The 27782-nt window shown below is 36.0% G+C and overlaps 1 protein-coding gene and 1 non-coding gene across 10 annotated transcripts in view; one reads left to right on the forward strand and one right to left on the reverse strand.

Moving 5' to 3' along the window:
* Nucleotides 1-561: 561 nt before the first annotated feature.
* The window catches only part of RFC3 (replication factor C subunit 3), a 212904-nt gene continuing 185683 nt past the window's right edge, over nt 562-27782 (forward strand). For 4 of the 9 annotated variants that reach the window (XR_008620583.2, XM_008952230.5, XM_063595706.1 and 1 more), the window contains exons 1-8: nt 571-1033; nt 3877-4014; nt 6665-6732; nt 8533-8630; nt 12583-12764; nt 13465-13601; nt 14002-14100; nt 17901-17970. Coding sequence is in view for 8 of the 9 variants with exons in the window: in XM_008952230.5 (XP_008950478.1) it covers nt 947-1033; nt 3877-4014; nt 6665-6732; nt 8533-8630; nt 12583-12764; nt 13465-13601; nt 14002-14100; nt 17901-17970 (879 nt within the window). In the remaining variant the exon portion in view is untranslated. Of the gene's footprint in view, nt 1034-1113; nt 1301-3876; nt 4015-6664; nt 6733-8532; nt 8631-12582; nt 12765-13464; nt 13602-14001; nt 14101-17900; nt 17971-18860; nt 20249-27782 lie in introns of those variants that run through there. The other 5 variants (XM_008952229.5, XM_003826876.5, XM_055096598.2 and 2 more) reach the window with 5 other exon arrangements.
* On the reverse strand, nt 12277-12387 carry LOC112436950 (U5 spliceosomal RNA). The gene has a single exon (XR_003025613.1). It is a non-coding gene; the product is annotated as a U5 spliceosomal RNA (small nuclear RNA).

Genomic DNA, 27782 nt, shown 5'->3' on the forward strand with positions numbered 1-27782 from the left:
ATAAATTATTGATTAATAAATGAGTAAGAGGCACCTTGGTGAAAGGTTATTAAGTATATTTGGAAATCATTTCCTGCCTGTAAGACCTTGCAATCAAATGGCAGGACTTAGGGTTCTTAATAATACATAAAATAAAAGCATAAATTAAATAAGGAATTAATATTATGTACAATGAGTAAAGTGCATTTTGAGAGGCACTATTTGAAGAGAACTTCAAAAGTTGCATATCAGCTTCACATGCAGAATATTTTTCTGAGGGGTTCAGATGCTTCTACACATTTTAATTGGAGGGCTTTCAAATATTCTAGACTTAGAATGCATATTAACCTCATGTCTTCTCCCCTACAGACCACATTTCGGTAGTTTTTCCATGCTCTTGATTCTTTTGTTTCTAATCCAATAAGAATATTGAGGAATAGAGGTAACAAAGGATAGTGAAGATCAGACATTTTCAAGCGATTTATCCAATGAAGCTTTATTGGGTACCTGCCAAGTGAGTGAAACCCTGAGATGTATATATTCTAGTGCCGAGGACAGAGTTCCACACCCAGCAGATATTTAGTAAATTTTTGTTTAATGAATTAAGTTAATGAAAGAATGAATAAATGAAAGGAACGGTCTTCTCTGAGGTATCCGGATGTGACGCCAAAAGGGTCAGAACCACATTTTCAATTCCGCTTGATAATTTCTAGAACATAATACACGGTGCGAACAAAGAGAAAATAAATAAAGCAGTGAACTTCAGAACCAGAGGGCATCGACGCGGCAGCTGATTTTGTCTGCATACGGCCCCCGTAGCTTTTCCGTCCAAAATCCTTTACGCGGCCGCGACCGGTAGTGACGTCACGAGATTTGGAGCTCGCGGGAAAACTTGTCTCTGTGCTGTGGGGAGGACGCGCGCTCGCGCGGGATTTTCAAGCGTAGGCCCCCGGGAACTCGAGCTGCCATGAGCCTCTGGGTGGACAAGTATCGGCCCTGCTCCTTGGGACGGCTGGACTATCACAAGGAGCAGGCGGCCCAGCTGCGGAACCTGGTGAGTCTGCGGGGGCCGGGAGCGTGGGAGAGGGGAGGCCCCCCAGCTCGGGGTTTCGCGCCCCCCTGAGGAGCAGTGCTTCTCCCGCCCGCATTGGAAGGTGATAAGTGCTATGGAGAAAAATAACACAGGGAAGGGGGAAGAGGTGTGGGAGGCTGGCTTGTATTTTTAAACAAGAAAAGCTCCACTGAGAAGTGGCATCTGAGCCGAGACTTGAAGGAAATTGAAAAGTCATAAATACAGAAATCCGAGCAAAGAGTGGAACAGGTAAGAGGGGACAGCAAGTGCAAAATTCCCGGGCCGGGATGTGCACGGCATGTTCTAAGAACCTCAGGAGGCCGGCGTAGCCGATAGTGGTGAACCAGCGGGAAGGGTAATCGGAGATGGGTGTATGTGTTGGGATGGAGTTGGGGTGCAGACCCAGTCAGTCTCAGAATAAGACGAGAAGCCGTTGGAGCATTTTGAGCGGAGATGACACCATGTGATTTACTTTCTAGCTGGCTTAAGATTTCTCGATGTCATTGTCATTTACAAGTAAAGTGTTGTAAATATGTATTTACTCCAAAGATCATTTCTGATTCTCAAATAAATTGTATTAGGACGTTCCTGAGATTAGTTTTTTTTTTTTTTTTTTTTTTTTTGAGACGGAGTTTAGCTGTTGTCGCCCAGGCTGGAATGCAATGGCGCGGTCTCGGCTCACTGCAATCTCCGCCTCACGGGTTCAAGCGATTCTCCTGCCTCAGCCTCCCGAGTAGCTGGGATTACAGGCGCCCGCCACCACGCATGGCTAATTTTTGTATTTTTTAGTAGAGACGGGGTTTCACCACGTTGGCCAGGCTGGTCTCGAACTCCTGACCTCAGGTGATCCGCCTGCCTCGGCCTCCCAAAGTCCTGAGATTACAGGCGTGAGCCACCGTGCGTGGCTGAGATTAGAGCTTTGTGAAAGATCCTCTCCCCTCTATCCTGATGCCTCTTTGTCTGTTGTAGTTGATAAAAGTGCCCAATGGCAATATTTTGTGAGAACGAACTGAATCTTCCAGGGAGTAGAGAGTAAAGAAGGATCTTTAGGAGAATAAAGTGTCTGTGGAAGACATTTATCCACTCCTTTTAAGGACCTCAAATTAATATATGATGCTGATGGAAACGTTTTTGCCCAATACCCTGGTTTTCTCTTCCGACCTTTCTTAGATTTACAGATACTATTTAATTAAGTGCGTCTTAAAAATAAGAAATAATAAGAAAAGATTGTACACGTAAAAATCATTAGACTAGTTGGTAGTGTTGTGACATTGAAGGTTTTTTTTTTGGTCTCTTTATTGATACTGCATGTATACTAATTTAAAATAAATTGATTACTGCAGTATCCATCATTTATAGACAAATTACATTTTCCATCAATAGCTTTGTCTTCAGTTTTCCTAGTGATACATTTTATTTTCTGTGGCCACATTTTGTTGTACAGAATTTGGAATGTATATTTTGGACATGAATTTAATATAATGGTCTTATGTGTTAAATTTGCTTTTAAGAAATGTTCACCTGTTTACTCTTTTATTTGCAGCTTAATCAAACTATGAAACATTTAAAGCATAACCCTTATTTTTGATTAGATTGAAGTTTAAAAAACAAGGCAGTAAGTGTCTGTGGGACACCTGCCATTTTCCAGGCAGTATATTAGATTGAATAGTTCTTTTCCTTGAGACATTTTAGTGACAGAGATGGATGAGTTTACAAAGTATTAAAATTCATTGCAATAAGCGCTTCTCTTAAGATACGTATTCCATTTTTTCAATAATGGTTATTTACAGAACTTCACCTTACAAGATTTTATGCTCCTGAGGCTAAGATCTGTCACCCACTCATCTTTATAGCCTTCATAGCACTGGTTCCCAAACCAAACTGATCATCAGAAACACCCGAAAAGCTTTTGCAAAACTCATCATCAGCAGATACTGTTAGTGCCCTACCCAGTCCTCTTGCTTTTAAGTGCACACAGACTGACTTCTGACTTCTAACTTTGTACATCTGTACTTTGCCTGAGGGCTTTTCTCTCTGTGACACCCATAGCAGATTTGAAATGCCTGGAATTAATGCTCTTTCTTTTCCCCCATCCACTTTTCTAAGCAGGCTTCAAGAAAGAACTCATCAGAGATAATCATACGGCAGCTTCCCCACCCTTTGGGTGGGTTAACACTCTGGTGGGTGTTTATGTTGGCTTTGAGAGTTTCCCTAGCAGGATCAAACACAGATACCTAGAGCCATTCAACTTGACAACACACTCTTACTGGCTGCCTTCCTTTCCCTGTTTCGCATCCCCACTCTCCTATGAAGTTTTCCTTTATCTCACAAGTAACCTCCCAAAGAAACCAAATGCACTGAATTGTTATCACGGGGACTGTTTCTAATAGTCCGAAGTAAGAAAGGCCTGAATCTCAGAGTTACAGAATCCTAATCTCATGGATGATAGGGTCTGTTCATCAGTCAGTCCTTTATTTTAAAAAGTTTTCTAGGAGATTCTGATAGTCAGGTTTGGGAGTTCCCGCTTTCTAGCATTTAGTTTTGTATCTTGCATGTGGTGTCACGTATATAAGTTATAGAAAATTAGTGTCAGGCGAATAGTAAACATTTCAGCATATATATATATATAAAAGATACACAATATTTTGTGTATCTACCCATGAAACTCCAAGTTTTACACATATATAAAAAATTGGGTGTATCTACTCATGAACTGGGAGTTTCATGGGTAGACACATAAAATATTTGTTACTTAAAAAGTAGTTTGGTTCTACCTAGAGCAGTTCAGTTTGACTAGGGAAAAATGCCTTGTTCTTTTTTTTCAGGTGCAGTGTGGTGACTTTCCTCATCTGTTAGTGTATGGACCATCAGGTGCTGGAAAAAAGACAAGAATTATGTGTATTCTACGTGAACTTTATGGTGTTGGAGTGGAAAAATTGAGAATTGAACATCAGACCATCACAGTAAGCATTTCACTTTGAGGCCCTGAAAGTAATTTATAGCGGAGACTTTCAGTCTTGGTCATATATGTCCCCCCAACTCAGTTGCTTCCTGAGGTATGATTTAAATAAGAATTCCACAGGTAGTCTTGGGGCACAGGATTTGAGAGCTACTGATTATGGATCTATTATAACCAGAGCAAAGCCATTTATGTTAGATAGGAAATAAGAGCAACAGAGGGTTTGGGGTAAAATGTAGAGGGTGAGATTAATTTCAGATTACCTAATAAGACAATGTCTTAGCTGAAATTAGAACTCAGGTTTCCAGACTTCATTTTTCTGAGAGCAGTAGTGGGGATGGAAAGAAAGAGAATGATTTTGAGAAAAATGTTAAACATGGTATCAAGTGACTTGGTAAAGAGTGGGCAACTGACTGACTGGGAAAGGAGGCCTGCAACTCTGGGAAGTTGAGAGGCTTCCTGTGATCTTGCCCTTGCCAAGATGTCCAGCTTCATACCATGTAGCACATTCTTAGGCTCTTCCATTATGGATGATGTTTAAGATCTAGCTGAAATGTATCCTTCCTTTTCATACCCCATTAGAATTAACTTTTCTTCTACAACTTGTAGTTTGTACTTTTAATAGTACTTATTTTGTTTTGCTTTGGTTGTAGTAGTTTATACATCTTTTACTTTGAAAAGATTGTATTTGTTTTGACTGTATGTCGAGAACATATATTCATTTTCATATCCTTCATATCTTCTGGTAAAATGTCTTTACATATTAGGCATTGAAAAAATCATATGCTGAGTGTGGATGGTAGTGCTATAAACAGAATCTTCAGGAAGGTAACTGGGTTTTAGGCTAGTGTTGATTAGCATATATTTAGATACATTGAGTTTGAGATGCTGGTTGTATGTTGTGGAAATTCGTATAAATATATAGGGACAAATTTAACAAAAATGGTGTGGATGTGTCAGAAGAAACTAATATCTTATAGAGAGACAATAAACAGCCAGTCAAATGGAATGTTGCAGCATCTTCCCAGATGGGTGGCTTAATATTTTAAATTATCTGTTTGCCCCAGGTGACACTATAAATTTCTATGAAATTCTAATTAAAATTCAAGTAGTTGTTACAATTGTACGAAATGATCTTAAAGTCCGTCCATATGGAACAGTACATTTCTGAGACTAGCTAAAGTAATTATGAAAAAAGATTAGTGAAGTAGGGCTTGTGTTACCGTATAGTAAATCATATTGTATGTCTATTGTAAATAAAACAGTATTATATTGGCATGAAAATAGAGAATTAGACAAGTGAAACTGGAAAGAGAGCTTAGAAATGTGATAGAGGTGCTATTTCAAATCAGTGGAAGAGGATAAGCCAGCAGAGTGTGTCATCATAGCTAGTTATCTATCCAGAGAAAATGAAGTTGAGTCCCTATGACATACAATTTATAGAGATAAATTCCAGATGAATTAAAGACTTAAAATGAAACACTAAATATCTTCGATTAAAATTTTTTAGACTCTATGAATTGCTCCTGGGTCAATAAAACCTTTTGTAGGAAAACATGGAAACTATAGAAGAAAAGTAGATACCTGGTATATGAATTTGAAAAATTGCTATGACAGAAATTATACATAAAATCAATAGAAGAAGATTGTCACAAAATATTTGAAAGGACTGTGTAAATAAGAGATTTTTACAAATTGGCAACAGAAAGACAATCTGGTAGAAAACTGAAAAATAGATTCTTCTGTAACAAATAGTCACAGGAGAAAAATATAAGAGGCATTAAACACATGTAAGGATGTTTGACCTTTGTGATAGTCAAGCAGTGTGAGTCTATTATATACTCACCAAACTGAAAAATTGAAAGGCATGATAAAACCTACTGTAGATGGGGAATGTTGGGGAAGAGTGTTGCCAGTGGAAAAGTGAATTGTTAAACTGTTTTATGAAGCAGACTGGTCAATACATACACACATACACACACATGTATTATATTAAAGTTAGAAAACACATTCCCTTCAATCCAGAAAACTGGGAATCTCTTACATAGAAATGAAAGCAGTATATGCAACATATGTACAAAGATATTAATTGTGGAATTGTTTGAGTTCAGAAAACAAAATGTCCATCAGTATGACCAGCTTTGCAACAACCATGCCATAGGTTGGTGTGTGACTATAACACTGTGCCAGTTGTCTGAGAGGGATTGCCAAGATATGTTAAGTAGGAAAAGCAAAACACAGAGACGTGTATGATTTCCTTTTTTTAATTTTTATTTTTTACAAGAAACATTGACACTCCATGAAAATACATTTGTGTATGTTTATTTTTGTGTTAACATGGGAAAGACTGAAAGGAACAGATCGTTTGCAATGATCTGTGTTTCAGATGGTATACAGATTTGGTTTGGGGATTTCTGGAGATAAGGAAAAGAAAAAAGTAGTCACAATGAAACAGGATGTGTGATTGACCCAATTTATATAAAAACATGTTTATCTGCACATTGAGAAAAGAGTGGGATTAACAAAGTTAAAACATGAATGGTGGTTATCTCAAGTTTTACTTTGTGTAATAAAAGGAAAACCAATGAAAATACAAAAGAGTGGGGAAATAGGCAATAAATAAATGTTAAAAATATCTTTTTCTTTGTCCACAGACTCCATCTAAAAAAAAAATTGAAATTAGCACCATTGCAAGTAACTACCACCTTGAAGTTAATCCTAGGTAAGTTACTACTATATAGAAATTAAGTATTTTTAAAGAAATTGGTTTTGGGCTTTCTTTTTTTAAAAGATTGAAACCCTTTTTTGAAATAAATTGATACGTGTGGAAGCACAGTTTATAAAACAGACTAAAGTGGAGCTGCCCTGCTTGAAATGGGAATCCTAGAGCCCTTCCTGTTTTGCCTTCTGTGTCAAATAATTTCAACAATGTATTTACCTTTTCTAGCTCTAGGGAGCTCATTGATGTACACACAGTACATTGTATTGTCAGTAAATTTTTGTTAATTATGTTGGCTCATTCATTACTGATGAGCAGTGTGTCTAAAAAGTTTACAGTGTTTGGAGTAAATATTTCAGAAATTGACTTTGGGTTGCCAGATCTTTCTTTGTCACTCTCTTTGTTTAAATTTCTTGATTAGAGGTATTATAATAATTCACCAACCAATATCTTTATTCTCTATATCATGCAGTAATAAGAATTAGGAACTTGTTGGAGAGGCGTTGAAAATTCATGCAATAGCTATTAAGTATTAAGTGGTGTAGAAATGATTCTGGGAGCTAAATTGGGTAAGCTGCTATGATCTGTGGGGCTGTATGAGTTCTTAAAGGAGAACAGAATTGAGGATATTGTCAGTCATATTCAACATGGGCAGTGACACAGAGGCAAGAGTGAACATCCATTTCAGGGAGAGGGAGGAGACCGAATGGAGCAGGAGGAATAGCATTACAAGCTAATGTGTATCTTGTTTTCAGTAGCAGGCACTTTGTGAGAAGCTTTACCTGTATTATTACATTTAATCCTTAAAACAACCCTAACAGATAGGTTTTATTATTTTCTCTAGGCATCTCAAAGAAAACTAAGAGAAATAAGGTTGTTGGGAATGGGTTTGATCAAAGAAACAAAGGGAGTGTTAATTCCAGATACAAATGGAGAATGTTTTGGATTCTTGGCTAGGAAAATGATCGTAAGAGCAACACTGTAGGTATATTGATCTATAATAATAGTAGTGACTTGGGAAAACTTAGTGGCTCTTTGAGAAAATAAAGTTAACTGCTTTGACCTGTTTTTCTCATCGTGAGTTCTTCTGAAGCATAGATGAGCAATTGGAGAATAAGCCGATTGCTTTTGGGGTGATTGAAATTAACATTGATTCAGCCTAAATTGACTTCTCTTGGTTTGAGAGGTCTTTGACTGAAGTGCCAAAGCAATAATATTGGTGTAAATGACAGCTCAATACCTATAATAAGTCATCAGTTTACGGAGTTTTGACTTTGTGTCTTAAACTCAATTTGCTTATCTCATCGCTTTACTGAGTCTCTGAATCAGTTTCATTCTAGTGCTGGGAGCAGACTTCTCTTTGTTCTCTCTTAGATCTTTGCTATTTTGGGGATGTGGAAGAGGACTAGGGATTGAATTTCTGTTTCAAAGAGTTACTTTTTGTATTTTCAACAATTATAGATAGTTGAGAAATTAGCTATAATTAGGTATTAATTTTCTATAGTCGGTACAGAAGTGTCAAAGTATTTGCTAAACTGTTACCTAATTATTAGTAGTTGCTCTTTTTATGTTAACAGTAAACTTAATGTAACAACATATTTAGTGTTTTCAGTGATGTTAATCCAATTGGAATATTGTTAGTATTTTCAATGACCCTAAAACTTTTTACTTTTGAAGGGCTTATAATTATAGTTAAGTGATATTAATTTTGATTAAAATTTTGACCACTTAAGAACTTGACCATTTTTCTTATAATAACAATATTAAGGGCATACTATATACCATTATTTTTGTTTTGTGTAGTGATGCTGGAAATAGTGACCGAGTAGTCATTCAGGAGATGTTGAAAACAGTGGCACAATCACAACAACTTGAAACAAACTCTCAAAGGGATTTTAAAGGTAGGTGATCAAAAGACTTCTTTTTATGAAGCTGCCAAGCATTAGTGCTCTCTCTTTTTTTTGAGTTATGAAAGTGAACAGGAGAGAAGCCTGATCTCTGGGCTCATGGGAGTTTATAGTCTAATGGAATTGAATTTTATGTGAAAGAGGATTATTTGTGCCATCCATTTGATATTTTAGAACAAGATGGATAAAAATATGTGATTTAAAATCAGAAATTACATGATTTTAAAATAATTGTTCTTATGACCGAGTCATATGTTCATTATCAGATATTTAGATAAAAAAGAAAATAATATCAGCTATATTCCCACCATCCAGAGACAGCTACTAATAACAGTTTAGACTTTACCTTCCAAGCATTTTTTCTGTATATATGGATACATTCTTACTGGTGAGATTTTGTGATAGTAAATATGCCATCATTTAATGCTTTTGATATATTTTGCCAAATTCTCTATCTGAAAGAGGGTATAGATTTATACTACCAATAGCAGTGTTTGGGAGTGCTCATTTCTCCGTGACATTTACCAACACTGAGGATAATTTGTTTTAATCTTTGTCAGTTTGAGTGGAGAAGATAGTGTTTTGTTCTTCTTTAGTGAGTGTGATAAATTTTTCCTTTATTGCTCATTTTTATTGTTTTGTGAATTCGCTGTACATATTCTCAGCTGATTTCTTTCCTCAGTCTCCATATTTCAAAATAAATTTACATTTATGAATTTATTTTTTGCTACTATATATGGAGTCTTATATTTTCTGAATGTTTTATATATGTGAGTTACTAACATATCCTACTTTTATATCTTGCTATGTTATTAAATTCTCTTACTGTTTTTAATTGTATTTTGATAGTTTGAGAATTTTTAGATGTATATTCATGTAATCTGTAAATTGTTTTTCCTTTTTCCAATTTTTATGGCTCTAAATACTTTTTCTTCTCTAATTATGTTGGCCAACCCTCCAATAGTGTGGTTAATAGTAATAGAGGTAGCAGATGTCCATGTCATGACTCTGGAAGTAAAGCCTTAGTGTTTCCCCATAATTAATTGCTGGATTTTGGTCTGAGGTATATGTATTTGATCATGGTAAGAAAATATTCTCAAGTTCCTATTTTATTGAGTGTCTTTAACACAAATGTGTGTTAAATATTGTCTGATGCTTCTTTTTCATCCATGAATATGCTTTTATGATTTTTCTTTAGTTCATTAATATCATAGGTTATATTACTGGATTTTCTAATATTAAAACTTTTGCTAGGCACAGTGGCTTATGCTGGCAATCCCAGTGCTTTGGGAGGCTGAAGCAGGAGGATTGCTTGAGCCCAGGAATTCAAGGTTGCAGTGAGCTGTGATTGCACTACTGTACTCCAGCCAGGGTGACAGAGCGAGACTATATCTCCAAAAAAAGGCAAAACAAAACTGTTCTGCATTTCTAGAGTAAACATCACTTGTCATGTTGAATTTGCTGTTTTCTGCCTACCAAGTACTGCTTAGTCACTGTTTCAAACATCACTATACAAAATAATGATATGTGTATGTAAATATAGGAAATATTGTGCCATTATCCTCAATCTGTTATTAATATTATAAGAGAAATGTTGAACATCGGTTATTATAAGAAATTTAGTTGAAATTTAAAATTTTAATCAAAATTAATAATACCTGATTATAATTACAAACCTTTAAAAGTGAAATGTTGTAGGGTCATTAAAAATGTGAACAATATTTTACCACCCAATTACAGTTGAATTAACCTATTCTTACATGAAGCTTACTGTTACTTAAAAAGAACAATAACTATGAATTAAGTAACAGTTTAGGAAATAATTTGACTCTTTCATATCCATAAAGATGTTATTCTGCTCCTCTGCTCGTCTTTCTTGCATAACTGTTGAAATTTGGCCATGATCCTTTTGTGTTGGTCGTTTTGTTAAAAGTAAAGTGATTTTTCCTGTACTTAGGGAAGGAGAGGAAGGCCAGAGAGTTTTTTTTTTTGGTCTGGGGCTCTACAGCTACCTCTTGTATTATTTTTACAAAGTGATAAAAAATATATGACACTTTACTTAAGGCCAGGAAATTGAGACCAACAAGACCCGATCTTGCCAAAGGAAGAAAAAAAAAATTAGGCTCATGCCTGTAGTCTTAGCTACTTGGGAGCTGAGGTGGGAAGATTGCTTGAACCCAGGAGTTTGGGATTGCAGTGAGCCATGATCAAGCTACTGCACTCCCGCCTGGGTGACAGAGTGAGACCCTGTCTCTAAAAAAATAAAATAAAAAAATAAAGTAAATAAATGACCTTGTGTTCTGAGCTCTATTCCCTATCTTATTTTCTGTCACCTTTATTGGGATTCTTTCCTTTGTCTCTCTTTTACCTGTTCTCAATTTGGTCTGGGATTTCTTCTCATTGTGGAGCATTGTCTTAGTCTCGAACTCCTGTCCTCAAGCCATCTTCCTAGCTCGGCTACCCACAGTGCTGGGATTACAGGCACAAGCCACTGCACCCGCCACAGCCACCTGGAACACTGTCTTAGAAGGGAGCTTCATTTTGGTATTCTCAGAGTCTGCTGTTCTGTCAAACCTTACTGCATCAGGGTTCCCTTGCTCTCACCCATAAATTGGGCTCTGTCGAATCTCCCCCCTCGGTAAGACTGCTGCTTTCTTTGAGACAGTGTCTCACTGTGTGGCAACAGGCTGGAGTGCAGCGGTGCCATCAGAGCTTACTGCAGCCTTGACCTCCTGGGCTCAAGTAATCCTCCCACTTCAGTCTCCTGGGACTACAGGCACACACCACCATGCCCAGCAATGTTTTGTATTTTTGTAGACATGGGGTTTTGCTATGTTGCCCAGGCTAGTGTTGAATTCTTGGGCTCAAGGGATCTGCATTCCTCAGCCTCCCAAAATGTTGGGATTACAGGCAGATTACAGGCATGAGCCACTGTGCCCGGCCAACTGCTGCTTTCATATTGGCCCCACCATGGTTTCTAGTATGTTCCCGTGGGTGATTTTGAGCTTTTCCTGTCATAAAGTCTGTCAAAATCTTCCTCCCACACCGTTGCTGATACTATGTGGGCCTTTCCAGTTTTAGTTGCTTATTCTCACTTGCTCATGTTTGGGGTTCTTGGGTAAAGCTTGTTGCCTGGTTTCTGTATAATGTTCATGGGTTCTTTGTTTTGGAATCTTTAGTTCTGTATATTTTTATGGGGCAGATGTAAATGCTACATGCTGCCAGTTCATCTTCTAGAAATAATTTGTTAATATAATGAAAAATACAATACTGGATTCAGTTTCTGTGTATACATTATTCCTGAACTATGTTAAGGCTGATCTGTGATTGTGGCCAGATGGAATCTTACTTTATGGTGGCCAGATATCTTCATGCCTTGTTGCCTACATCTCTTGCACCACTGTCTTCCAAAGTCTATTCCTTGGAATTTAATATTTTAGATTAAGGTGTACCACAGAAATGTGCTGCTGAGTAAAGTTATTTTGGGGAAATGCAGCACAGTACTTCCTTGTCTTGGTAAATTTTAGCGCATATAAATAATAAAGGTTGCAATGATTTCTACTACAAAGTGACCTTTTAACTTCATTTAGCCTAGTGTTTCTTGGTCTTGTTTGATTATAGATTCTTTTTTTTTTTACTAGCCCTGCCAACGCAAGGTCTCACAATATTAAAAACTCAGAGCTGTTCCTCTCTATAGAGGTGTTTAGTAAAAGGCGAAATATTTATATGATCTGAAGAGAAACTGGAGTATGATTGTAGCATTTTAAAATAAAAAATAAAGTAATTTTACCATACTTATAACTTTAATTTATCTTTGCCAATGGGAAGAGTAGTATATCAGGCTTATTATTTAGGATTTCATCCTGGATAATGAGAAGGAAGAAAGAGACAAGTTAAAGTTTGAGTGAACTCAAGTTAAAGTTTGTTTTGTTTCTCTTTCACTCAGTGGTATTATTGACAGAAGTTGACAAACTCACCAAAGATGCTCAGCATGCCTTGCGAAGAACCATGGAAAAATATATGTCTACCTGCAGATTGATCTTGTGCTGCAATTCTACATCTAAAGTGATCCCGCCTATTCGTAGTAGGTGCTTGGCGGTTCGTGTGCCTGCTCCCAGCATTGAAGATGTAGGTCAAGTTACACTTTTCTGAAAAATAAATCAGTTCAGATTCTCTGAATACTGTATGCTTGTTGTAAAAGAAGGGAATCGTATCAGTAATTCAAGAACATCTACAGACCTGGATGCAAAGCATTAATATATGAACAAACCAAAGCGTATAGTTGTAAATACCCGATGCCAATATGTAGAAAGTGTTTTTCCCTTTAAACCATCTTTACTTTGAACAAGTAGGTATTACGAATTCTACTAAACTAGGTAAGGGCTAGTTATTTACTGTCTTCTTTCTCAAGCTGATTTAGTTGGCTATAACAGGAGGCTGGAATATTGAGGAAATAGATTTTGCAAAGAGATGATGTGGGAATACCTAGTCCCTAGGAAGGGAATTAAAGTTAGTATGAAATAACATTAATATGAATATATATACATAGATATATTTTTTCTCCATCATTAACAGCCATCAGCAAAAATTATGATTCCTCACATTAAATATCTTTCCAGCTTTTAATAGATTTTGGGAGATTTCATGCAAAGTAGGGATAATATGCAACATTGTGTTAGATGCAGAGTGGTAAGTTACTTTTAGTGCAAGTTTCACTTGTAAGAATTTTGAGAGTAATACAGTTATAAGGGTCTAGGAAGATATCAACAGAAATGAATCTTAATCTGCTTTTTAATGGATTGCCCATTTTTGTTAATTTTATTTGTAGATTTGCCACGTGTTATCTACTGTGTGCAAGAAGGAAGGTCTGAACCTTCCTTCACAACTGGCTCATAGAATTGCAGAGAAGTCTCGTAGAAATCTCAGAAAAGCCCTGCTTATGTGTGAAGCCTGCAGAGTGCAACAGTGAGTGGAAGGGGTAGTTACATTCTAGGACTTTGGCCCCCAAGCTTTTTGGCACCAGGGACCAGTTTTGTGGAAGACAATTTTTCCATGGACTGGGCAGGGGCGGGGGATGGTTTCAGGATGAAATTGTTCCACCTCAGATTATTAAGCATTAGATTTTCATTTGAAGCGTAGATCCCTTGCATAAGCAGTTCACAATACGGTTCACGCTCCTATCAGAAGCTAATAACATCACTGGTCCGACAGGAGGCGGAACTCAGGCCATAATGCTGGCCTATCTGCTGCTCACTCCTGCTGTGCAGCCCGGTTCCTAACCGCACGGACCAGTGGTTGGGGACTCCTGTTTAAGGACATAAGCATACTTCTGTTTAACTTCTTGTGTTCTCTTTTTGTCATGTAGATATCCTTTTACTGCAGATCAAGAAATCCCTGAGACAGATTGGGAGGTGTATCTGAGGGAGACTGCAAATGCTATTGTCAGTCAGCAAACTCCACAAAGGTACCAGTATAAAATGATGACAGTAAAGGTTTCATTATCAGGATATCATAGGACACATATTAACTATTTTATGCTAATGTCATTTTGAATTATAATTAAATCCTGAATCTATGTATTAACCTTTTAAGGAAAATGTAGCATTTAACTTCAGAAATTTAGTGGTTCAGAATAGTTGGTGTGTGATATTATGGCTTTTATTAAGCTGTAATATCATGGCTTACATGTGATCATGTAAAAGTGGAATTTATATTAATTTTAATTTTCCTTTTAGGATCTCAGATTACTTAATATTAACATACAACACAAAGCTAGAGATAATGTGCGTAGCTTTCTAGTAAAGGACAATGTAAAACTTTGTAACTGATGATGCATCATGTGCTAGAAAGACACCAGACTATAAGTCAGACTTCTAGTTCTTGTCCTGAACTCCTAGCTAAGTGTTCTTGATCAGGTAACTTCATTTTAGAGTTGTATCTTCATTTGTATATTGAAGATATTATTATTGCCTCACCAAGGGTACTTTTGCAGTTGTTGTGAAGAGCAAAAGGGTTATTAATGGTTTGAAAACTAAAAAACCCTGTGCTTATAGATGACCATGCGTTCTACTAAGGATAGCATTGTGTATATACCATTTTTACTCAGGAAGTATTTTTTGACACATTTGCTGCAAAATTGTTTCCATTACTTCTGTAGGTCTATTATTCGTAGGTTGACCATTCTGAAAATACCTCAGCTGCTAGTTGTTTGACTTATGGTAGCTTTGATTGAGAAACACAGTTTGCTTTCCTCCAAATAAAAAATGACAGTGTTAAGGCCCACTAACTTTGGAGAGTATGAAGAAGGTTCCTCAGACTTGGCTAAAGCACAGTCTCATATCCTTGTTGGCTTTCTGAACTGAGAAATGATCTTTGGACCTTACAGAGGGTAGTTGATCATTTTAGGGTTCAGAATAAACTGAGTTCAGTCTATAGACTGAATAGACTGCAGCCAATAGAGCTTACTCTTCCTTGGTCTAATGAAAATAATAGAGGAATATGCCATGTTTCTCCTTTTAATGATACATCTGATGAATTCTGATTTTTAAAGAAATTCTTCAAAGGTATTGTAACATGTATTCCCTGGTTACCATATAGATTGGTGGATGTGGATAGTGAATCATACATAGTGGGTACTTAGTATTTCATTTAAGGTTTGCTTTGAATTCTCAGAATTCAATTATTTTAGTTGAAGAAATCGATAGTTTTCTCCAAGAAGTACCAAATATTATAAGTAGTCTCATTAGAAAAGAAACTTCATCTTTAGGAAAAATATGTTCATTTTATTTTGTAAAATGTTGATTATCAATAAAGAGACCTCACCCTTTAAAGAGATAAAATTCAAATAAAGCATGTCTTAGGTGCCTTTTACTTTTATAAAATATTTCTACACTGAAGATGACTTTCTTGTTTTTGTTCTGATATTAAAGAAGAAAAATTGATAATAATATAACTTACCTACTTTTAGGGGATTTAGGTACTTGATGTTGTAATGTTTGATAATTATCACATGCTTTTTTAAAACTACTTGATTATTCCTTTGCTTAATTCTTCTAGCTGCTGTTACAAACTTCTTCTGGTTTTCCTAACACATTTTGACGGCTTATAAATGAACTTGTGCAGGAAGCGGTGCTCCTGTTTCCTGTTTAAACCAACAATTGTAGGAATTGATTCCATTGTGCTACATAAAAAGAAATTTTGCTCAATTCCAGCAAGCCTTGGGGCTGGCCAGAAATCCTGGAAGTCTGGTATCTTTCTGATCACTGGGCTACACAATTCCAAATGATTACTTCTGATTTCTGACTCCTTTGTCTTGCTGGAATATTTGTCGTCTCGATTTTTCATTTGATCTGTCTTAGAACAGTCATAATTTTCTAATTTGAATAGCAGCTAATATTTCATGAATGATTATGTCAGCTCTTACACCATGTTATTTAATTGATATAACACACCTATGAGAAAAATATTAACTTTTTAGATTAAAAAAAAAACCCTGACATTTATGGAGATTAAGTACCTTGTTCAGGTACATTCCATTATTATAATAGAGACAGTTCTAGGATACCCATGTTTCTCTGACAGAAGAGTTTGTACTCTTAATCACTTGTAAGCTCTTAGGAAATAATGACACAGACATGGTAAATGTAGAATATGTTAATTTTGTAAAACAGTAATATTAGAAGTTAAGACTAACACAAGATGCATGTTAACATGTATGCACTACACACAGTATAGTTACTTCAATTGCGTAGGTAACTACATCCTGAATCAACTTTTCAGAAGTAAGCTATATACATATATTAAAATAATTTCATACCATATGAAATTATTTTTATTATTCATGCTTTAATAATCAAGTTTTATTCTTGGGATGTCAGAGAAATCACAGGCTTTTGAGTAGGCCTGAATTCAAATGCTGGCTCAAATACACGAGTCTTGATGGAAGCTGACCTGTCTGAACTTCAGGTTTGTTTCAGTAAAAGAGCATCATTGTTGTGGGGAATTAATAGTGTATTGCAGTGAACCTAGTACAGAATTAAGGTGTTAAATACTTTCACAGACATTGGAAAGGGTGTGGACTTTAGAGTAAGAAAGATCTGTGTTAAATCATGCTTTGCTGTGGTCAGTTCTGTCAGTTACTTAAACCATCTGGGCCTTAGTTTTTTCATCTGAAATAAATGAGCTAGTGTAAGTACTGAGTTAAATTATTTGTTTCAATTCTTACACATAGCAGATGCCCCAGAAATGCTAGTTCTTTTTTTTCCCCCCCCCACTTTTTTTAAGATTTAATGTGCCAGGGCTTCATATTCCTGACGTCTTAGGATTGACTTCTGCTTTTTAAGAATTCTTATAAATCACTACCTGGATTTATCTGAAGTATGGAACATCTGTACTGTATATGTGTGTGTGTGTATATATATATATATATATATATATATATATCTGTACTGTAAAAATTCAGAAGTTTTTCCCTTTGAGAATGTGTATTTGGAACTTTCTCTCTCTCTCTTTTTTTTTTTTTTCTGTTTTAAAACGTCATATGTACATTTCCCTTCTCTTCCCCTTTCTCTCCCTAGAATATGAGAAGGGCCTAGAATGAAGGACTCAGAGGTTTGAATGTTCCTATTCACTTAGCCTGGTTGCGTGCTTACCTGTAAACCTTTGTGCCGCGCCTTTTATGACAGCGACAGCTCTGTATCCCTGCCACATTGCTTTTTTACTGTGCAATCTAGGCAGTGGCATTATATTATATTTCATGCGTATATTATCTTGTGTCACCTACGTAATTGACTTTTTAATCTTTTCATGACCATTTCCTGGATATTTCAGGTATCTGTCTGGAGAAAAGAAAAACGTATTACTTGACATATCACTAAAGTTTGTTAAATTCCATGGTGTGAATAAGCTCAACCCACGCTATTCATGAAGTCTCAATTTCTATCTGGTATTTTCATGGTGTTTTGATATAATTAGGAACCCTGAATATAGACGTCTCATTTTAAAAGAGTTCTGAAAATGTTCTGTTTCAAAAATGAACTGAAGTTAGGAGAAGCCTCCATATGTTTATCCTAAGTATGATAAACTATTTAAGAAACAGTTGTTATTTCTTCCTGGATTGTTTGTTAATTCATAAAGTTAGTTCATAAAGTTGTTAATTCTGTATTGGATTGTTTGTTAATTCATAAAGTAAAACCATACAGTGGGAATTTGGAAAAATTACCCCTTATTTTCTTCACAAAATACCAATTATTTTGTTTTATGTAGGCTCCTTGAAGTTCGTGGAAGGCTGTATGAGCTTCTAACTCATTGTATTCCTCCTGAGGTAATAATGAAGGTAACCCAATTTCAGATCTTGAACTTTTTACAGCTATAAAATTTGGACGCTGGGTGTGTGATCATAGGGCTTTTTGCAGTATCAAGATATCATCTCTTTCTCTCCGGCTCATTAATTGCACATATTTACTGAACCTCTATGGTGTGCCAGGCACTATTAGAGGAATGCTGAAGAAAAGAAGGGAGGGCCTGCCTAAAGTGAAGTTATATTCTAGTGGTGTGAAAAGGAGAACAAATAAAGAAGTAAGAGAATTTCAGAGTGTTGTAAGTGCTGTAAAGGAAATACCAAGGTGCAGGGATGATAATGGAGGGTGGGGCTACAAAGAAAAAAGTGAAGATCCACCCTTCCGTTTTCACAAAGGTAACCACTTTTAACAGACCTCTTTTCTATTCACGTAGAAACAAGTACGTGTATATATGTGGTTTCACAAAACTTCTCAGTTTTCTACATTTTAGTATGGATGTTGTGTCATGACCATATGTATAGATTTACTTTGTTCTGTTAATGGATGAATGGTTTTCTGTTGTGTGACTGTATCATAGCTTTTCCGAATATGACCTCCATTGGTGGAACTTTAAGTTGTCTACAAATTATTATTGTTATTATAAATAGTGCTGCAGAAAGCATCCTTACACTTATATTCTTGCACTTTGTGCAGTTAAATATTTGGAATTTAGAATATGGTTGATACCCACCACATTTTTATGTCATGGAAAAAGTACCCAAAGTTTTTGCTTTTGGATGAAGGTCGTTGATTCACATAAAAAATTAAAGATCTCACATATATAAAGAGAGTATGTTTAACTTTAGTCTTTTTGTGAATGGGAGAAATAAGGCATGCTTAGCTGTTTTTATTAATGATTTTTAAATTACTGATTATTTTTGTTTAGGGCCTTCTCTCAGAACTGTTACATAATTGTGATGGACAACTGAAAGGGGAGGTGGCCCAAATGGCAGCTTACTATGAGCATCGTCTACAGCTGGGTAGCAAAGCCATTTATCACTTGGAAGCGTTTGTGGCCAAATTCATGGCACTTTATAAGAAGTTCATGGAGGATGGATTGGAAGGCATGATGTTCTGACTTCTGTCAGTTATTCTTGCAAAGATTTCTCAGTATCAGTATTTACCTACAGCTTATATTAAAAGAGCTGTGGGTAAATTAACTGAACTTAATCATGTCGTATTTGTTTTTTTGGTAATAACTTCTCTGTGAGCTATTAATCATCCTCTGAGTTAAATAATTGCTCCTATACTATTGAAGTATGCAGTTTTGTACATAGAGACTTTAGAGTCTAAGAAAATGATCTTAATTTACTTTAAGCATTTGTTATTCAAGTATTCATTGTTGATCCTCCTATTCTCTTCCGTCTAATCTCTCACATGCTAAAGGAGATTTACACATTAGAAAGCAAAGATTATTTTCATTTATCCAGATGACCATTTTCTGCCACAGGTAACATGATTGTTTGACACATCATTATATTTAATTCTAGTTTCTCTCAATGAATAATTGTATTTTTGTAGGAAATGTAAGATTTCATTCTGAAACAATTCTTAGTATGGACAAAATTGCAGATACCATTTCTGTTGAGGCTGCAGATTTCCAACTTTTGTTTCAGTGGTTCAGATTAGTATTAGGTCGGCACTAAGAAATAAGCATGTTTTCACTAATTTAAGTACTTGAGACTCTTGAAGAAAATTCAGAATGAAGTTCTGGAGAAAGGTATGTTACTGTAGTAATTACTCTTTGAACAGGTTTTGTGTTTTGTCATTAGCTCTGCCCTTTTTAATTAAATATTTCGGTTCATGGACCAAAGGGTTTACTTGACAAATTTGTGTGACAGACTCCAAACAATTCCTTTACTATGAAGTATAATTTATAAAATAAAATATACCCATTTTAAGGGTACAGTTTGATTTTTGACCAGTGAAACTATGATCCCAATCAAGGTATAGATGCCGTCACCCCAAAAAGTTCCCTCCATATCCCTTTGCAGTCAGTTCATCCCTACCCTGGCTCAGATGATCACTGATCTTGTCATTATAGATGAGTTTTGCCAGTTCAAGAATTTAATGGAATCAGATATTGTAAGCATTCTTGTGTAATACTTCATTCTCTCTCATTATTGAGATTCATCCATATTGTTGAATGTTTCACTAGTTAATGTTTATTGTTCAATATTTTTGTATATACTTTTAAAGCCTATTCACTTGCTGATGGATCTTTGGTTTGTTTCCAGGTTTGGTTATTATGAATAAAGTTGCTGTGAATACTTACGTGTAAGTCTTTTTGTGGACAGGTTTTTATTTGTCTTGAGTAACTACGTAAGAGTGCAATGACTGGGCATACAATATTGTAAACATTAACTTTTAAAAAGTTGCTAAACTTTCCTAAAGTTGTATTACTTTACACTTCTACCAGCAATATAAGAATTCCTGTTGTTCCTATAGTATTGGTTTTACTGACTTTCTATGTTGTTGTCCATTTATATTTTATTACCTTTTTTATCTTCTACTTTTTCCCTCTGCTTATTTTTCTAGGTTATGTACTTGGAAATTTAGATAATTAACTTTAGACTATTCTTTTCTAATATAATTTAAAGTTATAAATTTCATCCTGAGTACTGATTAAGCTTTTTAACATTCTCCTACAAATGTTGATATTTTAGGTTTTCATTTCTACTTAGTTCAAACTTTTCTGATTTCACTTGTGATTTTTTTTTTTAACCCAATGGATTACTTGGAATTATGTTGTTCAATTTCCAAGTCCTTAGAGATTTTCCAAATATATTTTTACACCTCCTCTGTCTTTCTTAGTTTTTAGTCTTTTACTGAGAGAAATATTGAAATCTCCCTCCATAATTATGCATCTGTCTAATTCAGTTCTTTTGGACTTCAAGCATTTTGAAGATCGTTCTTAGGTACTTGAATAATATCTTGATATATTGACTCCTTTATCATTATGAAGTGCCCAGTTGCTTCTCTGTCTTTTGGCTAAGATCATGTGTATGAAATGCCCTTTTTTATTTCTAGTAATATTCCTTGCTGTGAAAATCTACTTTTTAAAATATTTATGTAGACACTCCAGCTTTCTTTTGATTAGTGTTTGCATGGTAGGAGTATTTCTTATAGCGTACGTCTGCTAACAATTTTCTCAGTTTTTGTTTCTCTGGAATGTAGTTTACCATTTATAGGATTCTTGGTTGATTTGGGTGTTTTAAACCCCCACCACTTTGAATATGTCATTCTGCTGCCTTCACGTTTCTGTTGTTTCTGATGACAAGTTAGCCAGTAGTCTTGAGGTTGTTTCCTTTTACATAATGAGCCAATTTTCTTTTGCAGTTTTCAGTATTTCTTTTTTTCTTTGGCTTTTAGTAGTGTATGATATGTCTACATGTAGTTTTCTTTATATTTCTCCTACTTGGGCTTTGTTGAGTTTCTTGAATCAGATTATTATGAGTTGTATTAGTTGCTTTGAAGTATTTGTTAAACATCTGGCTCCACTCAGAGTCAGTTTCTTTTGGCTGCTTTTTCTCCTGTGTACTGTTACACTTTTCCCTTTTTTCCCTGTCTGGTAATTTTTGGCTGAAAACTTGACGTTTTAGATAAGATATTTTAGCAACTTAGGATTCTCTTTTGTTTTTCTGACGTTTTTTCCTCCTGATGGTTTTTCTTTTTTTTATTTCATGGATTGCTTAGATGTCAGCTGTGTAATTTGTCTCCACCGCATTGTGCAATCACTGATGTTTCTGCTCAGTCGCTTTTATTTTAGCCTGGCTTTATCCTTCTGTCTGTGTAGTTTAGTGACCAACCAATGATGTGAACAGAGTTTATACTTAGACATCATGAGACTACAAGGCAACTGAACTACATGTGGAATGAGGAATGCATTCAAGGTTGCAACCAGTCCTCAGTACCCCTTGGTTTTTATTTTCTAGTTTAGCCGTCCGTCAGTTATATGTGTGAGCTTAGCTTAACCCCTCTGTGGTTCTTCCACTTCTAGGATCTCTCAGTTTAATTTCTGATTTGTCTGTCAATGGCCATGAACTAGGCCTGCAACTTAGGGCTAGCAAAGCTATTGTATGGGTTTTCCCCATCCTTTTTGAACCAAGTCTGCCATTTTTATCCAGCAAAGCAATGAGTTTTCCTTGCCCCGACCTTGAATCAAGTCCACTGCTCTGGCTGCATCCAGCCCTAAACTTATAAAGCTACATTTTTTACTGGCCAAGTGACAGGTGTATGGTTGTATCACCAGGCATAGAGGGTCATAATGTTGCTGCCATTTTTACCTGCAGCTGATCAGTTTTGAAATAATAGACATTCTTCAATTTGTTGTGTGACTTTGATCAAGCTTCAGTATACTGAATTGGTTGTTTTTTGACAATTTTGTTCACTTCTGTACTTAACTGTAGTGGGAAATCACCCAATATCTTCCTGTTTCCATTAGTAGAAGTAGCCATCCACTGATTGATTTCTTCATTGCTTTTGTAGACTCAAATTTCAATCTGGCATCATTTATTTTAAAGCCCGAAAAAGTTTATCATTTCTTGTGAAGCAGGTCTGCTGGTGAATTATCTTAAGAGTTTTTTGGCTTAAAAATGTCTTTGTTTTGCATTCCTTTTGGAAAGCATTTTCAATGGACAAAATACAGATGGTTTCAAAATACAAAATACAGATGAAATACTGTAGTTTGACAGTTTTTCTTCCCCATCTGTATTTTGTCTTCTGGGTTGTATTGTTTCTGAAGAGAGATACGTAGTCATCATATTTTTAATTTTATTTTGCTACTATGGCTGCTTTTAAGATTTCCAACTTCTCTTTATGACTAGTTTCCAACAGTTTGAGTAAGATGCGTCTTGGTGCGATTTGTGTGTGTGTTTATCTTGCTTTACACTACTTTGGGTTTGTTGCAGTCCTTGATTTATGGGCTTATGTATTTTATTAAATTTTGAAAAACTGATTTTGAATATTTTTCTGCCCCTTCCTCTAAGACTAATTACATCGCTATTTGGTAGTGTTGCATAAGTCACAGAGTCTCTCTTTTTCCTAGCTTTTTTCTCACTGTCCTACAGTTTGAATAGTTTCCTTCAAGTTTTCAGCTCTGGCAGTTTCATTTGCTGCTTTTTTATATTTCTCATTGTTTTTATGTTTCTCTTTAAATCTTTTGAACATATTTATAATAGGTCTTCTGAAGTCTGTCTGCTTATTATATCTGTCATTTCTGGATCTGTTTCTATTGACTGATATTTTTCCTGGTTGTGGGTTAGATTTCTTGCCTTTTTGTATGTGCATTAATTTGGATTGGATTCTGGCTCTTTCATTATTACATTGTCATGTTACATTATCAAGTGTCTGAATTCTTTTTTTGTGTGTGTTTTTTTTAACTGTTGGACTTTGTCTTGGCAGACAATTACAGTTGATCCTTGAACTACAGAAGTGTGAACTGTGTGTATCCATTTATACGTAGTTTTTTTTCAATAAACAGAAAATTTTTTGAGACTTAATTTGAAAACACTCATGGAAAAATGCATAACCTAGGAATATCTTTTAAAATTTTAAAAAGGTACATCATAAATGCCTAAAATATGTGTAGCTACTAGTCTGTTTCATCATTTACTGTGATAAAATATATACAAATCTATTATAAAAAGTTAAAATTTATCAAAACTTTCACAAACTCAGACCATACATGGTGCCATTCACAGCCAAGAGAAATGTAAACAAATGTAAAATTCAGGGGTCCTCAGCCCCCTGTGGCCTGTTAGGAACTGGGGCCACATAGCAGGAGGTGAGCGACCAGTGAGCACCAGAGACTATTACCACCTGAGCTCCATCACCTGTCAGATCAGCAGCAGCATTAGATTCTCATAGGAGTGGGAACTCTGTTGTGAACTGTACATGTGAGGGATCTAGATTGTGTACTCCTTATGAGACTCTAATGCCTGATGATCTGAGATGGAACAGTTTCATCCCCCTCCACCCCTTCCTCCAGCCTTCTGGGGTCCATGGATAAATTGTCTTCCACAAAACTAGTCCCTGGTGCTAAAAAGGTTGGGGAGTGCAGTATTAAATCATAACTGCATAAAATTACAGCACATACTATGCTGCCATAATACTTCTGTAGCCACCTCCTCTTGGTATTGCAGTGAGCTTAAGTGTTGTATTCATTTAAAATGCCGTGTGGTACTAATATCTCTGAGTGAGCAGTTAGTCTCTCCAGTAAATTGCATATTGCAATAAAAGTGATCTCTTGCCATTCTGAAGTATCTTTCACCATGTGTAAGTGCAATAACATAAGCCTTGAATAACACCATGAGACCGATACGGAGGTTACTGGTGCTGCTGGAAGTGCTGTCAAGAGAAAACTCATGACGTAAGAAAAAGTTAAATTGCTTTAAAGTACCTTTACAGATTGAGGTCTAAAGCTGTGGTTGCCCTCAATTTCAGACAGTGTATTCATTTTGAAGTATCAGTACAGTACTGTAGGTGTAATTTCTCTTCCATATCACTCAATATTTTCTGTAGCTTATGTAATAATACAGTATATAAGACATATACAAAATGAGTTGACTTTATGTTATTGGTAAGGCTTTCAGTCAACAATAGACTATTGGTAATTACATTTTGGGGGAGTCAAAAGTTATACAGGGGTTTTTGACTGCATAGGGGTCTATGCCCTTAACTCTTGCATTGTTGAAGGGTCAACTGTATTTGATTATCAGCTTGTTCTTTTTCATGCTTGTTTGTAAACTTTGTTGGAGTAGGCCTGGAGTAGTCTTGAGTCCTAATTTAGCTTTAAAATAGGGGCATGATATTTCTGGGGTCTCTACTGCATGTCCTGGAGATCATTGGGGTATAACCATTCTGGGTCACCAGAACTCAAATATCTTCCAGCCTTGTGGGAGCTCTGGAAATTATTCAGCTTGCAGTTTTTATTTTCTCCATGGTTTTAGTTACCCATGGTCAACTGCAATTTGAAAATATTATGTGGCCAGGTGCGGTGACCATGCCTGTAATTCCAGCACTTTGGGAGGCTGAGGCGGGAAAGTTGCTTAGCCCAGGAGCCCGAGATGATCTGGGCAACATATTGAGACCCTGTCTCTACAAATGATAAACAAAATAGAAAATTAGCTGGGTGTAGTGGTATGTGCTTGTGGGCCCAGCTGCTAGTGGGGCTGACGTGGGAGGATTACTTGAATCTAGGAAGTTGAAGCTGCAATGGGCTATGATCGTGCCACTGCACCCCAGCTTGGGCCACAGAGCAAGAGCCTGTCTCAGGAAAAAAAAAAAAAAAGAAAAATCCAGAAATAATTTGTAAGTTTCAAATTGCATGCCATTCTGAGTAATGTAATACAATCTAATCTTCCACCATCCTACTCCATCCCACCTAAGATGTGAACCTTCTTTGTCCAGTGGATCCAGACTGTATCTGCTACTTGCGTGTTAGTAATCAACCAAAGATAACAAGGCAACTCTTACGTAGGAGTGCTTTTCTGTGTAACTCCCTTCTTTCCAGATCTCTGCCCAACATAGGCAGCCACCTCAGCCTCTCTGAATTCTGCTCCTTTTCCTCAACTCACCGTTATCACAGTTCTCTACCTGGGTTTTTCCTTCCTACCCTGCAGCCAAATGTAGGGTGGGAAGGAAGGTTTTTCTTTCCCACCCCACAGCCACTTTCTTCCAGGCAGAAAGCCAGAATGATGGTAGAGTTGACCTTATTGGTTGCTTTATATATTTTGTCCAGTTTTTTAGTTGTACAGTGGGAGGGCAAGCCCATTAACAGTTAGTGGCAGTATAAGTCTTGAAGCTAGGATTCTAACCTAAGGCCCTGGTTTCCATGTGTGAATCACTGTTTTATACCATTCTTTAAAAATCTATGATTTTATGTTTCATATAAATTAAAATTTTGTTCATGGGATTTGTAGTTGTGCAGTATACATCACAACAGAAACTTGTAGTTTTAAGTGCTGTTTTACACTCAGATTTATCAGAATTGAGTAATAGTACATTAAATATTATTTCCAAATTATAGCACTTAATCACAAAACACATTCCTTAAAAAGTAAAACAAAAAAACAAAAAAAACCTCAACTCTTGGCAGCAATTTTCTTTGTACCTTGTTCCCAAGTAAAACATAGTCATCTCATATTTTTCAAATTGATGAACAGATTTCTCTAGCTATTTGCTCCTGTTTTTTTTTTCCTGTTTACAATTTCTATGGAAATTTGGAGCATTATCACAAGATGTTCTCTATCAGTTTGATTATAGCGTACAAGACTTACAATAAATTACTTTCCTCTCTGCAGCTTTGCAAAAATAGTGGTCTCCACAAACCTCAGCTCCTATCTAAATTGCAGCCTAATGCCAATTTACAAACACTATATGGTACCTTTGTGGCTTAGTAGCTTATGCGCCTTTTGCAGTTGTTTAATTAGCTGATTGCCCACTGAAGTTACCTTCTCTTTAATATAGCAGCACCAGAAGCTTAAGCAACTTCCTGAAGAGCAGCTGTGCAAAATAATTACTAGCTGTAGGCATGGAAAGAGCTTGACACAGTTTCTCTAGAATAACATTAAGTACCTTTATGTGAGGCACTATGCTAGATTCTTCACAGGCATTCTCTCGTTTAATTCTCCTAACACTCTTTGAACTAGACATTATGATCTTGTTTTGCAGATGAGAAACTGGATCCAGTTGATCATGGGTGCCACTCTAATAAATTCACAGCTACCAACCAAGAAATGGGCTGTCAACACTGCCCAACGGACATATGTTTCTCTGATCAAGTCTCCACAATGCCTTTTTCAAAACTTAATTTGGAGCAAATAACTTTACCTTCTTGTTAGCTACCAAAACCAAATCCATATGCAGCCTATGTTACCATATCCTCATTTGTATGCATCCTGTTGACTATATCTATATTTATATGCAACCTATATTCTCCTAATACAGTAGAGAAGCTGCCCATCTTCCTTGTTAAGCTTCCCATCTTGTTGGGTTTGTTCTATGTTGATTGTCTTTTTCTTTTGATGATTAATCATGTTTTTCTACTTCTTTGTTGAGTAATTGTGAACAGTAGTTCACAATTATGGTTATGAATGATCTGGGCTTTAGAGATTACAGAAGAACGTATTTGCAGAATTAGGGTTCAAGCTCTCTTGTTCTCTCTTTTAAAGGATTACCTCTATCATTTTCTAGCAGCAGTGGCTGCCCCCTAGTCTTCTGGTTCTTTAATCCAATAAGACAGTAAAGTTTTCATAAGAGTTTTAGCTGCCCATGTTAGTGATGACTGTGGCCTGACCTCAGGCCAAATGCCCTAAAAATGAAAAACTCTAGTGCTCTGCCCACCTTCCAATTGTTGACTACCTTCCAGTTTCTGCTGTTCTTCTCTCTCCAGCAGTTGTTTTTTCTACTACCGTTTTATTATTTGTTTTCTGGTTGTTTTGTGGCCTTCCTTCCCTCCTTCTTGCTTGCCTGCTTACGTGATTTTCTCAGTGGTGTGTTTCAATATCTTGCTTTTTCTTGTTTGTGTATCTGTTGTAGGATTTTTTATTAGAGGTTACTATCAGGTTTGCAAATAATATAACTCATTATTTTAAACTGATGACAATTTAACACTAATTTCAAAAACTAACAGAAAACTAATAAAAATTCTACAATTTAACTTCATCGCTTCTGCTTTTTAACTTTTGGTTATTTCTGTTTATATCTTATACTGTCTGTGTTCTGAAAAGTTGTTGTAGTTATTTTTGATAGGTTCATCTTTTAGTCTTTCTATTCAAGATATGGATAGTTTACACACCACAATTAC

This window comes from Pan paniscus, chromosome 14 (assembly GCF_029289425.2).
Source record: "Pan paniscus chromosome 14, NHGRI_mPanPan1-v2.0_pri, whole genome shotgun sequence".
NCBI lineage: Eukaryota > Metazoa > Chordata > Mammalia > Primates > Hominidae > Pan > Pan paniscus.